We start from the raw sequence: 16965 nt of genomic DNA on the forward strand, positions 1-16965 counted from the left end.
AATAATATAGAATTGTTATTTAGTTAGTTCTTTAAAGACTCTCGGCATTATAGGAGCCCAACCGACAATAGGGTCGCTGTGATTTCTTGTTCTGCCATAGGTACGCAGTGTTTCGATTGCAAGCGAACAGGATGAGTTAATATGAAACTGTATATATATATATATATATATATATATATATATATATATATATATATATATATATAGTTATATATATATATATATATATATATATATATATATATGGTGATCAATATATAGTAGCCACGTAAGAAACGATTAAGAAAACTTAATAGTCGGGAGATGAGCAGCAGCGTCCCTCTTAAAACATCACCAAAGCCTAACTGCGACACCAACCCTCCTACCAAACGTAACAATTACTGGCGAAACCTCCATGAGGAAGAAAAATATATTTAATAGTGGAAAGTTAACGGCAGATATGTAAATAAATTGAAAATCTCCTTCATTTTGCTTACAATACTAGTATTTTGAGCTTCTAACTTGTAGGTTGTTTAAAGGATTACAAAATATACAAATAATACAAGATTCATTATAAAAATCACAGTCGTTTATTAATTATTAATAAATACTGGTAATTAGGATAAATATAGAGATTTACCAAAATCTTTAGCATAAGGAAAGGTACTTGAAGAATATCTAATTAAAATCTATAAGGTAATGTTCAAGTATTGAGTACATACGAGTAGAACTAGCTACGTCGTGAGTTTAAATGAAAACTAATAATATCATTAATTCATTAGATCACTAATGTAAGGAACTTATATTAAGTCATGGGCCCAATCTTCTATAAAACCTTAATCTATCCCTAAGGGTACGTATAAACATATATTTAAGTCCACCGGCGACCTAAAAGCTATATTTCGAAAACTATTTAATAATCCGACCAGAGATATGGATTTATTATTTTACAAAGGAGCTAACAACATCAAAATCGATAATGTACAAATTCCATATTGATTCGTCCTTTATTCAGTCCTTATATTTTGAACTAATGTTATCTGCTATGCTAGATTAATTAGCAATCATTAACGAATAAAATTCACCACAATGATATGGTTTGAAGTCTATAAGATCTTTTTTACGTATTCAGAAGCATGCCTGCATGCAGAATTGCAAATTTCGACCATATATTTATATACATGAGTTCTAAATTTTATTACTTCAAGTAAAAATGTTCAAAACACAAGTCGGACGATATTATGGAATGGTTTTCTTATATTCGTTGACAAGTAATGATCACATTGTTTTAAATTTAATAATACTAATTTAGCGGCAAAACGTTCAAATGTCATTCCTTTGAAAAATCAGAAGAACTACAATTCATCGAGACAATTTGGATTAATAAAATCCAAAGGTATGGACATTGTCACAAGAATGGTTTTAACACTAATTCTTACCATAACTCTGGTCAGAGCACCTAATTGTAACTCCACTATCAGAATCCGTAATTGGAAAAGATATCGCCGTTACATTGAAGCGTCCATTGTGCATCTAACTCTACTGCATCATCTTCAACTTGAATCTTAACACTAAATATGAGATTACTCTAATAAAAATGAAGAACGCACTTAGTGCGCCGACATCTATCCAGAAGTTGGCCTTGTCCATTGTCATTTCCTTGAGGAACTTCTCTGGTACTCTAAAATGGCAGTAGTCTTCCGAGCAACGGAGTTTCTCCCTCTCGAAACCGTAAACTGACAGCATGGCGCCTTCGAAACCATACCTAACGTAACTTAAGTACGTGAGCCATTGTAAGTAGCTGGGTATGGCATTGAAGTTCACGAAGAAACCAGAGAACAGAACTACTGGGATGGTAGTGACCGGTCCGAGGTAGACGCCGGTCTCGATCTTCATTGCGGCCCCGATGAGTAGACCCAGGGACTGTGCAACTAGTGCAGTGAGAATGTTAATTGTGACAAACATGAGCACTCGATCAGTCTGCATCGGTTGCCCCGTCATGAAGTACACTATAATGACGTAGACCCCACTGAAGACTATCTGCAAAAACAATGAAATCATATTAAAACTCTTTTACTAGTTATCCTATTGTTTATTTATTTATCATTATTTTTTAATTTTGACTTTAACTGAGCAAAAAACGCTTTTTATTTGTATATTATTGTTTTGTTTTTGTTCCTTTTGTTCTTATTTGGTGTGCTATTGTGTGAGTCGCATGATATTTTAATTAAATTATTTCTTTCTTCTTCTTTCATAAAAGTTGTGTTTTTTATGTCGCTTAGAAAGGCAAACAAGCACGCGGCTCACCTATATACAGGAACAATACCTTGAATATCACAAAAGAAGAAATTTGTATACGGTAGTCTTTATGCGTTACTATTTCTGAGGACTACGGTATTTTCACTGCCATACTTTTTTATTCAAAATATAGCCATACGTGCATTGGGATTTTACGGCAAAACCTCGAATGGGATAAAGGTAAGTAGACAACATATGCACAAAATCTACCTCTGGCGGTTTGATGTGATATAAATGACTTGGTAGTTTGTTTTGAAATATACTACTCATTTTATAATATACTGTCTTTTACGTAGGACCTCATTTGCCAATATAATTTAATAAAATATATTTTATATTCCTTCTCTTTCTCTGAATTCAAGGTAAAAAAAAAGAATAATCTTTATTCCAATAGATTTGTTTACAAGCTCTTTTAAATCGTCAATTACATATGATTTTATCAATTCGATTATGGAATAGTTTGCCATCCGAAATAAGGGAATCGACAAATATAGGCTTGTTTAAGCGTCGTCTAAGGGAGCATTACTTGTCACTGTGCTGACGTATTATGTATATGTGTATGTATATTTATATGTTTATATGTGTATATATATGTATATGTATGTATGTGTAAGTATATGTGTATGTACAAGGTTTATGTATTTTATGTAATTTATAATGTGTAGTTTGTATTATTCTTTGTGTATACATGTCTTATGTGTTTATTCAATGTATGCAGATCGTACGACTGGTTTTATTTTTAAAATAACATACAATTTACATGAAAAGGTTTTGCTGGAACAAATCTCTTATTAGATATAAGCTCGCCTTTGTACATTATGTTTCAAATTAATTGTGGTTAACATTATATTTTGTGTACAATAAAGAATAAAGAATGATTGTTCAGCTGGGTTTGTGATGTTGTTATCTGCTGAGAAGAATCCGCAAGAAACTCTTTTCAACTCTTATGGGTACTGTTACTATAATTAGAATTAAGTTCTATTTTGGAATATTCTGGATCTACCTTATAATAAATTTAAAACTGCTTGTAAAAACACTTATTGACCAAAGTCTTTAAATACTATAAATGATTACTTGAATGGCACGCATGCATGGTGTTAGACGATCATGCACGAACTTTTTAATGACTATGATAAGGGAGATTTTAATAAGGGAGACTTTTGTACAAAAGTCGTTTACACTTGGGTATCGTATTTGCCTTATTCGTGTTTCAACCGTGAAGCAGTTGTGTTTGCATGGCTGTGTTTCTGGTTTGAAAAATACAAGCAGTGAATTTACAGGGTATATATATATTAACATCTGAATCCTCAGGAATGGCAATGCAAGGGGGCGCGCATGGTCGCGTAACAGTATATTATGTTATGCGCGCGCATGAAACTGTTCATGTTTCCATCAGGTGGGCCGTCAGCTTGTTTGCCATTCTAAGTTGTATAAAAAAAAAGATGATTTGAATTTATATTTATCCATTACAGATTAAAATAGTCGCAAGCATACCTATTTACTTTACTTTTATAATAGTTACCTGGAACGGTAGATCTGCCATTGTTTTCGCAAAATAGAATGACTTCAGCGAATACCAATAGTTGAGATGTTCTCTAACGAATACGCTCATTTCTGTCGGGACTGTAATATAAAAATATATAAATTATTAATAATATATTACATTCTCTATGTAAAAACGGAGTTAAAATATTACCAAAACATGATAAGGCAACATTTATTTATCAACTAGATCTATCCCGTGGCTTTACCCACGTGAATCAGTATAGTGCAGTATACTAGGCTTATTAATAATATGGATTGGTAGTTAGGTCTTTTCTAATTGTATAATTGTTAGTTAGTATACATTGACGCTTATCTGTGAGAGTTTGTATACGCCTTTAATTGATATGATTCATATAGCCTTAAGCTTGGTAGTGAGGAGTAAGTTTTTTTGTTCAAACTTAGATTTAAGCATTTTGTAATAGTAGTTTTTCTCTTTAAATTACTAATAATATTGTATATTATCTACTTAATTATTGTGAGCATATTGTTGGTGTGTCTTTTATAAATAAATAAATAAATAAATAAAAAATATCCTATGTGCGAAGTTAGGATATAACCTACCCGTGTACCAAATTTTATTCAATCTCAGTTCAGTAGTTTTTGCGTGAAAGAATAACAAACATCCTCCCTTGTCATCTCTTCTTACAAACTTTTGCACTTATTTTTATATGTTAACAATTTTCAATGTAACTGTCTGAATATTTAAAAGTTCTCTGCTATAGTAAAATATATTTAAATTCCAAAGCGAAATATTTACTAGTTGCAAAATTTTTAATGATAAATTTATATACCACGTATTCGTAACGTTTTTTTTTAATTTAATGATGTATATAGATAGGCAATGTAAATAAGAGAAAATAACCTATATGTTAAAGCCAGATACACAATAGGATAATAATTTGCATAAAAATACTCTAAGCTGATTTCGCGGAAGTATTTTTACTATTATAATATTACTAAACTTAAAAATACAAGCAAACAAACAAACTATTTTGTTATATATATATTTATATCATGACGCTTGGTCACGGGACTCACTCGCAAGATGCGCGCGCAGGTCGCGCGGGCGCTTTGTGATTGTTGGCTGCGCGCGCAGAAAAAAATACCGCGCACGAGCCAACAACCAGCGAGAGTGTTTTGTTGTGTTCGATTCAAAAATTTATTTGTTTTATTGTAAAATAATTCTTGTATTTTAATTATTCATTAAATATATTTATAAGATAAATCCCACATTTGTAAAGTAGAATTAGTTGTAAATAAATGTAAGTGTGCTGTACACACACGAATACTCACATGTAAGTATTGTAGGCATCATAGCAGTAAACATAGTGAACATCACAGTAAAGAATATACATCCAGCGTTACTCATCACCTTCGCCGCGTCCGATCCGATGTCGTAGTACAAAAATCCTATGAGCAAACCGACAATTGTGTGCGAGCAAAGCCTCAAATGCGTCAACATCTGATCTCTGAGTATACTCCTGAATGTTCTCTTCAACAGCACCCAGAACTGCTTCCATCCCGATGTTGGAAAACCGGCCTTGATTGGTTTCTTTGTAAAACTTTCACTGGAGTCCAATAACGAAGTTGTGCAAGTTACGGGCGCCAAGTTTGTCGAGTTCGGTACCGGGTTCGGTTTTTCTGGATTTGCAGCCGGCTCAGACATGTCTATCACAGTACACGTTGGTTTATCTGGAATAGAAAGATGCCATGATTATTGTCTGGTCAAAACTACTTTATAATCTATAGATCAAAGCAGCCTCAAAACCTACTGGTTTATCTATCTGGATACATAAATACCATTACCAATAACAAAATGAAGTCATTTATTTGCCTAGTATGGGACACTTCTTGTATTATGTATTTTCTATTGTAACTGTGTGTTTACTGACAATAAATGTTTCTATTCTATTTAGTCTGCAATATAATATGCCTATTGCAGACTCTGACCTTTTTGTATATAGTATATTACTGCAGCGGCCAGCAACTGAGGCATTGATGGACGAACGTGCAAATGTGGGCCGAGACGTTGCCGGGGCACACATACGTGAGTCCATCAATGCCTAGTTGTGGCCAAGGCTTGTATAGTACTTTTCTCAAACAATGCGCGGAAATCAATAACACTATTTTACTTTTTAAGTTCAATGACGAATAACGAACAATAATTATTTTTCCTTTGGTTTTTTTTTTCAATAAACAGCTTTCTATTTGAAAGCCAGTTCGAAATTTAAATAAAACTTTTTATTAGTTAAAAGGTCATTCCATTTTTAAATTACAGGACAGATATGAGTTTACATAGTAATTTATCTGGCCGCAAAACACGACAGATATAGATTTTTATACAACTTTTGCCGGCCGCTGCCCGAATGTATCTGGCCAGTACGGACATTTTGATTTATCTCGAAGAAGATTGTCAAAATAATGCCCACATTTCCAAGCATGTTTGAGAAAATACTATTTACCTACAAAGATTTTTTCATTTCGTTAACGTTCCGATTGTGTATTTAAAATATTCATGTAAGAGGTCTTAAGACTCCTCACACGGATGTTCTTAAACATTTTCCATGTACAGACATTGTCTAGTTTCAATTCTATTATATTAGTTGTGTTTGTGTGATTGTGTGTTTATCATAACTCACCTATCACAATTTCGAGCGCCTCCGCCTTCTGAGCATTATTCTTGCTTGACTGGTTGTTGTAGTTGAGGTTCTGTGGCACCGATGACGATGATGACGACGTAGAGGACTGCCCCCGACCGCAGTTGCCTTTGTTCACAGCCATCACTAGCTTATGCACCCAGTCACCGTGTTCGCCCGTCGCCACCTCCATTACTGAAATAAAAAAAAAAATATATTTATTAAAAATAATTATAACATTATAACAGCAAAAGCCAAATCAATGTTATAAATCTAGCGTGCTAATATACAAAGTTATAATAAATGTATTTTAACCCGACTCGAGATATGTCTGAGCCGCTCTCTGATATCTTTGGCAGGCTACTACTAAATATATCAATGATGTTTATAATATAATTTATTGTAATAATTTTGGTTTACTGGGTACAGAGGGATAACATTATATTCATAATGGCAACGCATTGTAAAACAGTAACTCTGTTATGTCCATGGTATCTGTAACACAGGTTTATAGGCGACACCAGTTACAATACATTAACTTATGTAACCTTCAGAAATAAATATATTAGAATATAATAGATGTACAACTGGTATTGTGAAGAGAATAAACTTTATTATTATTATTATGTTAAATTTTATATATAAAATAAAAAAAAAAGAATTTATATTCAGAATCGTAGATAATATAATTAAAAAATTCTAAATCATTTCTAAAATATCTTTTATATTTTGACTTATTCGTATTAACTTTGAGGCTTCGTAGCGGAGACTTTTTTACATTGACTAGAACTAAACTAACAATTCCAAATAAAGCAAGTAGGTATATTATTATTATCAGGTACTTTTTTTTTTAAATGGATGATAATGAAATGGTAACCCCACCCGCGCTATCGGTATACACCGGCGGGGCACCAGTGAAGGATGATAGGTGAGGATGAAGCAGGTCAGCTAGCCCATCGTGACGGATTCAACAAGAATTGTTCACGATGGCTTCCAGGGGGAACCACGTGGAGGTCGACCTAATAAGGTATATTGCTAGCAATGGGGCTGTCAAACTCCATTGCTAACAATCCTTTTTCCCCCGATTATCAAGTACTTAGGTAGATGATGCATTTTTAGAATAATAATAATGATCACTTCCAGTGTAATTGTGGGTTATCTTTAAGAGATAGACATATACCATCGCGGACTTTTTATTGAAACTTCTTTGTGGCCATAATGTACTGGCTACATATATATGTTGATATTATTTTTCTATACGGTTTTTGTTTGTATTCAAATGGTTGTCTTGTCTTGTATCTACACGTATTATATATATTGTTGTTCTAAAGAATATTATTTTTCACTGTGACCCTCTACACTTTTTTGTTGACCTTTTTAAGGTGTACAATACTGTAGTACTTTATGAATGAATGAATGAATATTTATTTGCAAGAAATATGGTAAATATACAGATAGATAAAATAATATTAAGTCCACATATTTCGCCACAATTAGGCATGCAAAATTTTAAATACTTAAATATTAAATTAACAATTCTTATAACAAAACAATCCCATACATCGAACGTCCGAACAATAAATACAACTTAGAACAAAGAATTGGAAAAATACACAGAATTATAGCACTTATCGTGAAGATAAATACTTGTTTATACAATTCTAATTGCGTGCATACAGATAAACTAATATTTTTTATTGTTTTAAAATTGCATCAGTCTAGATAATTGAGTTGATAAAAAATATTATTACAGAGATATACCCAGGTTCGTGAACTAATAAAGATGGAATGTTCTACACCACATTATTGATAGTATGCAATTTTTTTGATTATTAAATATTGATTGAATGGTACACTCTCCGTTGTGTTTTTTTTTTAATGTCTGAAATAAAATAATGACCCCATATATACACACATATATATATATATATATATATATATATATATATATATATATATATATATATATATATATATATTCAATAGGAGAAATAAACAGGAAAATTATGATAATAAAAAATTATACACTGACCTTATAAATACAATTATTTTACATAAATACCTGTCCCTAATTCCGAAGCGAAACGGCATAATTTGTTCTGACAATTTAAGGTCAGGTTTAAGATGTAAGAAGCGTCAGTTTTCGCGTCCAATTTTAGTATGAAGGTCTTAATATATCGTACAGGGGGGAAGGGATTGTTAGTAATGAGGAGGTTAGTCCCCATTGCAATCAATATACCCTATCAGGTCGACCTCCACGCGGTTCCCCCTGGAAACTATCGTGACTAATTTATCGTTGAATTCGTCACAATGGGCCAACTGACCTGCCTTTTCATCCTCACCTATCACCTCTCACTGGTACTCTACCATTGCACACCAATAGCGCAGGCGAGGTTTCCATGGCATTTTCACCCATTAAAAAATATATTCTTTATTGTACACAAAATATAATGTTAACCACAGTTCATTTGAAACATAATGTACAAAGGCGAGCTTATCTCTAATAAGAAATTTCTTCCAGCAAAACCTTTTCATGTAAATTGTATGTTATTTTAAAAATAAAAATATATATCGTACACTAGAAATTTGCATTCGAAACTTCCTAATCACATTTTATGGTCTACCCCCCGTGATAACCTTCCTATTGTACTGTAAAATGGTTTGAGACAACAATAAAAATAATTATCATGAAGTGACTAATTAATCGCCACATCTGTATGATACCAATTGGCGTTGTACAAATTAAGATAAAATTATTCATAAAACCATAAATGGAAGAAGAACATGATTACTGTTCTGAGTCACATTAATGACGCTGTGTTTGTTTAACGCGAGAAATATCTAATGATTTAATTACATTGGTTAAACAAAGAGGCCTGAAGACAGAATATTTTACTTTGCAAATTTAGTACCAAAACGTATGGGAATTGTCATTAAGCTGATGCTCATGGCCCACGTGACTATTTATCACAAAGCCACTTAAAATACACACAACCCAAAAGAGCATACTTGATGGAGAACATTTCTAGTTTTTTACAAAAGTCAGCTGCTCAGGGACTTGCTTCTGTATTTTTGTTGACAAGCATTTGTGTCAAAGATATGTTAATTAAATTAAAGGATACAAGAGCATAATACCTTATTTCTCAAGAATACAACGCATGATTATGCTATTCATGCGTTGTACCTTGTTGTTGTGCATCAGAGTGTACTCTACGATGTCCTCGATGCTCTTTATGGATCGTGAAGCAGTTGTGTTTGCATGGCTGTGTTTCGGTTTGAAGGGTGGGATATGGCGTGAATTTACAGGGTACAGAGGAATAACACCTGAGTCCTCAGGAATGGCAACGCATGGGGGTATCATGGGCGAAACAGTATACTCTGTTCTGTCCATAGTACTGCTCATGTCTATAGGCGACGGTTACCACTTCCCATCAGGTGGACCGTCAGCTTGTTTGCCATTCTAAGTAATATAAAAAAAACCATTTGGTTAAAGAAAAGAAAATATTTTTTAAAAAGCCACTCACCGTAATCAGCTGGATTGTGATAACTCGGACAATGAAGACCCATCGATGATAGGAACGGAACTAATCCGCTCACTTGTCCCTGATATATACATTGCCCTTCGGCCAGAGTATATAAATAGTCGAACATCTCGAACAACCTAGCGGACGGTTGGTGGATTGTGCATATTATTGTTCTACCGCCCCTCGCCAACGACTTCAGCAACGATATACATTGAAAACACGAGGAGCTGTCCAGTCCTGACGTGGGCTCGTCGAAGAACATCACAGGGGGGTTGTTAACTAACTCTAAAGCTATAGACAATCGTTTTTTCTGACCACCAGAAAGGTTTATTGTCCTAGTATCGCTTGCATCTGCAAGCCCTAACATATCTAATATTTCGTCTATTACAATTTTTTTGGCGGTAACGGTCATGTCCTTGCCGAGCTTCAGATTGGCTGATACGTTCATCGCTTCTCTGACAGTGAGATGTGGTAGTAAGCAGTCATCTTGCATGATATAGCAAGAGAGTTTTCTAAAACGCCTGAGGTTCCTTTCCTTTCCATTTATTAGTATGGAGCCACTGACGTTTGATGTTCTGGAAACAGAAAGATATTGTGTTTTAAAATATATGCCTTTAAAGTCTCTATCTGTTAGGTTAAGTACTTAAATACAATTCTCGGATACCTCTAGATACATTGGGACAGAAATATAAGTATCTACGTACTTCTATGGATGCAGGTGACTCAGGACCGTTTATTATCGCGATATATAGGAAAAGCCTATTCAGCAGTGAATAGATAATAGCTGATATGAGGATGACGTGTTTCTATCATGAATGAGGAGAGAGACTTTGACTCGAGGACCTGTTTATTATCTCGGTATATAGGAGAAGCCTGTTCACCAGTGAATAGATAATAGCTGAGATGAGGATGACGTGTTTCTATCAGTTGTATAAAAAAAATTTTTCAGTTCGAAGAGTGGGATATTATTGTGAAATTAAAGGGAACGGAGGCATAAGACCTTAGACCTCAGGAATGGCATACATGAGGGTATCGTAAGAATTATAGTACAATCTCCTTTTCATGTCTACAGGCTAAGGCACCAACTTTCTCCATAAGGTGAGGCGTCAGCACGTTTGCCATTTTAAGTAATATAAAAAAAAATGTTAAAACAAAATGTAACACGCAATTAATGGCGTAATTTAAAAGATATATTCTGTGTGTTAATCTAATATTATTTATAATTGTGTCTGAGACGTGGCCAAATAATGGTGTATCAAATTTCATTTATAACAACCAAACAGGAATTACACCCGCAAGACTTCAATTTGTTAATTGACCTGAATAAAATGTAACTTATATCTTTTTGCATTCTCTATACAATATTTCGTGTATATCAAGCTTCATAATGCTTGATTGAGCCATTAAGAAGTAAATAAACAAACTCACTTTCCCATTTATAATATTAGTAAGGATTTACTTCAGGTATTAAATAGTTCATTAAAAAACGTATCTCTGTACTTATTGACTTAAGTACGTAATATTATAGAGTCTATAATAGAATAATAATTTAACACAATGTGAAGTTTCGTATTAAAATAAATAAATTGTTAATTAGAAAAACGTATAGAAATTAGAAAAATGCGTTTAGTAATGCATTAAAAAATTGAACGCAATTTAAAACGTATGTTGGTATTTTGGCGAAGTTTCAAACTCTTCAGATGCCAATGATGACGTTTTTATATATGTGGAAGAAACTGGTTTGGATGAGAGAAAATAATTCGACAGCTAGTCCTACTAGCAATATGATATAATGTGCAAGTTTGTTTGTTTATTACTTAATCACGCATAACGGAATTGAATGACAATTTGGTACACAGATGGGCCATATAATGGATTTATATATAAGTATGCAATAATTTTTTATACTAATACAACAAATGGGTTAAAAGTCATACTAATATCATGGCATAAATACGAAAATTTGTAACTTAATCACGCTTAACAGTTAGTCGCATTTGAACTAAATTTTATATACAGAAAAATCATATTCTAGATTAACACTTAGATACTTTCATTCCAATTCACGCAGGTAAAGTTGAGGTATATAGTTAGTATCATAAATATAAAATCTATAAAGGTCTTTGGATTAAGTCACAAAAAATAGTCATTATTATTAATGCCTATAAAAATGTTTGGATATACTAATATAAGGATATTATATATCAATTACGTTTAAACTACTAGATATATTTAAATTGAATTTGGTACATAGATAAACCATATTCAGGGTTAACATAATATTACACGTTTGGCCTTAATTAATGTATTCTAAGCCGCAGAAAACAGTATATAAATAAATAAATAAATGACTTATAGAATCAATAACTAAATTAACTACTAAAGAGAACAACTTACTTGTAACCAGCTAAGATGTTCATGAGGGTACTCTTCCCCGCTCCAGAGGGCCCCATAATGGCGGTCAGCTCACTCGACCTGAACGTTCCATTGATGCATTTCAGCAACGCCTTGTACCCTCTCTTCCTGCCTTCGCTTACAGAATACGAAAGCTCGGAGAACTCGATGTCGACCGGTGGACGTTTGGGTAGATGTGTTAGTGAGGCCATAGGTTTCTTCTGTTCACCGTATCCGTTGGGTATCTTTGGGACGAGACCCGTGAGTCCAGCCGTGCCGGCGCCGCCGTTGCATAAATTCATTTGTGAACTTCTGAAATTAAATAAACAATTTTTTTATGCAACTTAGAATGTTAAACAAGTTGACGGCCCACTTAATGGAAAGTGGTAACCGACGCCTATAGACAAGAGCAGTACCATGGACATAACAGAGTATACTGTTTTGCCCATGTGCTACCAATCCGCCTGGCAACCGTGGCAATTACTGGTAACACCTCCCCTCCCCAAGGGGAAGCAGTAGACAGTTAAAGGCTGATATTATGAATTATAAAAATAATTTAAATAAAATAATCCCACTAGCCTATTCCATTCAAGCTTCAGAAACAATTGTATACAAAACAAATATCTTGTTGGAAATATAATTAATAAATTTTCCACAATCAGTAATTATAAAATCATTTGTAGTGACTAATTATTGACACGCAGCCAAAACTACTAAGTTTAGAAAACTAAAATTTGGGACATAGGTTTATTTAATAACGTATGTATCCGTTAAAAAAAGATTTTTGGAGATTTCAACTTAAAGGGAAATCACGACGTCACGTTTGTAAAGCCACGGACAACAGCTAGTATATTATAAGTACAAAAATTATTTTATATTTGGTATTATTTGAACTAAATAATCTTTAATGATATAATTAAAGAAAGAATAATTAGGCGTTACAAGAAAATCAATAAAGAGTTTATTTCACAGAGAAATTTTCACAAAATTAATATGAAATCAATACGGCAGTAAAATTAAATATGATTAATTGAAAAAAATCTTAAAAATCTAGTATAAGAATATCGGATAACCTACTACTACTCATAATAATTTAAAATCGTGTTCCACTACAGATATGGTACTATGGTCCCACAAAAAAATTAACTACTTCAGTTTGTTTCAAAAATTAATTAATAAACCGATTTTGATAAAATGTCCATGGAACCAATCTTTAAGTATATATATTATTCCTTTTTTAATTTTTATATTCAGAAAAAAAAGAATTTTCTAAATGGGTCTACAACTGACGGAGTTATGAGGTAACAAATACAAAAAAAAATACGATCGAAGTGAGTACCTCCATCTTTTTGAAGTCGACTTAATAATTCGACTGTATTTCTTTCCTTACTTTTTGGAGGTCGGTCGAAAAGTAACGTAAGAGAAAGGGAAAAAGTAAATCAACATTTTATACAATAAATTCAGTAAAATTGTAATATAGAGCCCATTATGGCAGAGTTCCCAAAAGGCGGGTGGCGTTACCTCGCTTTTCATTATATGTATATGTATAGAAAGATCAATTTAGGTCAAAGTTATATAAAGGGCCGAACTTAATGTACCTGGTGCTTCTGGGCAAATTTTTGACGTGATCTGGTCAGAAGACCAGAAGGAGTCGTTTGCTTGGGTACCTCTGTCCCATTCGTGTTTCAATCGTGAAGCAGTTGTGTTTGCATGGCTGTGTTTCGGTTTGAAGGGTGGGATATGGCAGTGAGTTTATAGGGTAAAGAGGAATAACACCTGAGTCCTCAAGAATGGCAACGTATGGGGAGTATCATGGGCGAAATAGTATACTCTGTTCATATCACAACGGTTACCACTTTCCATCAGGTGAGCCGTCAGCTTATTTGCCATTCTAGGTCGTATAAAAAAAATTTCAATATTGCCCACAACAGATTCGATATTGCCCACGCCGGGTTCACTGCGTCTCCGATTTCTTTACATTTGATTACCACTTGGTCTCCCGTTTTGGTATGAACACAGCCCGATAGGCTCGAGAAGCCTCTTAAACGTCTTATAACATTACTCGGCACCCTCTATTTCATTCATTAATTCATTTTAAAGTCAGTTCTGGATACATCTATCTAGCTGATAAGATAGGGGGGAAAGGGATTTATAATGTTGGAAATCTAACAGCCCCATTGTCCTCTATCAGATCGACTTCTACGCGGTTTCAAATAGTTTCCAGAGATTATTTCGTCACTATGGATCAACTAACCTGTTTCATTTACACATATCATCTCTCGCTGGTGCTCCATCAGTGTATACCGATAGCGCAGGCGGGGTTACCGTTCCATTATGATCCATTAAAAAGCTAATAACATTTGAGACTTGCAATTTAATGTGTCACATTTTGAGAAAAATATTTTGTTTTACTTACAAAACGCTCTCTTAAAAGTTACTCTCTTATTAGCATTCGATTTCACCCATTAAAGGAGAAATCCCTGGTGACTTATGTATTTTAGATTAAATATCTTTATCTAATATCATGAATACTTATAAATACGCACGAATGTCATCGATTTAAGATTATCACAGTGATAAAACAATGGTTTCTATCTCAACAAGATAAATATCCATTCCACTACATTTTTATCTAACTAATAATACATACAATATGTTATGTCACATTATTTACGCACAATTTTCAGTCTCCCATTAATTCGTCATAGCCGTAGAATACTGACGGATCTTTATATGTAATCTTTGTCAGATCCGTCAGTATTCTACGACTATGAGGAATTATACCTACTACGGTAAATTTAACGAAATGTCAAAACTAAATGAGACGAAAAGTAAAGTATCTGATGTTAAAACAATAATAGGAACGTTACCAAAATGATATAATTTCGATCGTTCGGATCATCATCATCACCCTATCAGCCGTTAAACAGTCCACTGCTGAATATAGGCCACCCCCATAAGGGGAGTTTTGCCAGTAGTTGCCACGCTTGGCATGCGGACTAGCAACCGCAATTAGGCTTTTAATGTTTTAGTAGGGACGTTATCGCCCATACCACGACGCCTCGCGCTTCTTACGTAAAAGTTTACAGGAAAGTAAAGGTGGACCATTCTATACGTATATATTTTACATTATACATATATATTATGAGTAGGATTTATGACTATTTAGCGACCCAACTTCTCAGCTTCACACGGATTCAATTAGGTATCTATTTATATTAAAAAATATTTATTTATTTTACAATTCATAGCACCAATTACAAATATATAATAAATATAAAAAAATATTAACGCAAAATGATTAATTTAATAAACAATTGTTTGAAAATACTCTATATTATTGACATAGTATACAATTTCAAGCAATAAATCACGTAACCTTCGATTGTGCTAAAAGTCAGTTCGGTAGGCAGTTTAATTAGTAAACAATCAGGTAGAATTGGGTTGAAACTTATTAGCAATACAGTGGTAGCCAAATCATGCATTTCAAATGAGAATTGATGGCCACTGATCACCAATTCTCATTTGGTTACGAGTTGTGAGTGTAGTAATTGCTACTGTGAGGTTTTACCAATTTAACTGTTAATGTAAACCGTTGTTTTTGTCTAACTGTAGATTATATTAACTGAAGATAGAGTCAAAGATTGCCTTAACTCTTATGTATTTTTTTTTTACATATTAATATAATAAAATTGTAAATAAGCAATGTCTGTAAATGGAAAATTTTTAAAGAAAATTAATATAACGGCTCTAATTTTTTTTTATACAATTTAGAATGGCAACAATCTGACGGCTCACCTGATGGAAAGTAGTAACTGTCGCCTATAAACATGAGCAGTAACATGAACATTACAGAGTATACTGTTCCGCCCATGATACCCCCCATACATTGCCATTCTTGAGGACTCAGGTGTTATTCTTCTGTACCCAGTAAATTCACGCTTCAAACCGAAACATAGCCATGCAAACACAACTCCTTTACGGTTGAAATACGAATGGGACAAAGGTACCCAAGAAAACGACATTTTTACAAAGTCAGTAAAGGCAATAGAAGCCAAACTAATCAATTTACCTATCAAGCTGAAGTGGCAATGGCTGGTCACATAGCTCAAAGAACCAATAACCAATGAGGAAGAAAGGTTCTTGAGCAGCGACTCCGTATGGGCAAACCCAGTGTTGTAACGCTTTTGCTGGCAATAGAAGCTGCCTCAGCTGTTACTTTATATGCGCATCTCCAGCGAGATGCACCTATACAGCGCTGATTTTTAGGCGTCCCCTTAACTCGTGACCAGCACGAATGCTAAAATTATATTTCAGATTACATTTCAGATGTAAGTAAAATAGGTGTAGATGAAACTTAATACATTGTTTTTGTTTTTTTCATTCTCATCGATCACCCTTCACTGGTGCTCCGCCAGCGTATCCCGTTAGCGCAGGCGGGGTTATCATACCATTTTCACCCATCAAAAAAAAAACATAATACATTGAAAAAAAATATTAAATGAAGAATTAAAAAAAAAAACAAATACAGTAGAAAATTCTTTTAAAATAATTTCATTTTTACCTTGTATATTCGGATTCGTAAGCAA

General features: G+C 33.6%; 1 protein-coding gene across 2 annotated transcripts in view; it reads right to left on the reverse strand.

Moving 5' to 3' along the window:
* Nucleotides 1–546: 546 nt before the first annotated feature.
* LOC113512450 (ATP-binding cassette sub-family G member 1) overlaps nt 547–16965 on the reverse strand; it is a 59345-nt gene continuing 42926 nt past the window's right edge. For both annotated transcript variants that reach the window (XM_052898717.1, XM_052898718.1), the window contains exons 3-8: nt 12380–12688; nt 9983–10557; nt 6462–6653; nt 5116–5514; nt 3800–3900; nt 547–2019 (exon numbers count right to left, since the gene is read on the reverse strand). In XM_052898717.1, coding sequence (XP_052754677.1) covers nt 1519–2019; nt 3800–3900; nt 5116–5514; nt 6462–6653; nt 9983–10557; nt 12380–12688 — 2077 coding nt within the window. In that variant the 3' untranslated portion in view covers nt 547–1518. The remainder of the gene's footprint in view (nt 2020–3799; nt 3901–5115; nt 5515–6461; nt 6654–9982; nt 10558–12379; nt 12689–16965) is intronic.

Source organism: Galleria mellonella, unplaced genomic scaffold, assembly GCF_026898425.1.
Source record: "Galleria mellonella isolate WM207_F2 unplaced genomic scaffold, CSIRO_AGI_GalMel_v1 utg537, whole genome shotgun sequence".
Taxonomy (NCBI): domain Eukaryota; kingdom Metazoa; phylum Arthropoda; class Insecta; order Lepidoptera; family Pyralidae; genus Galleria; species Galleria mellonella.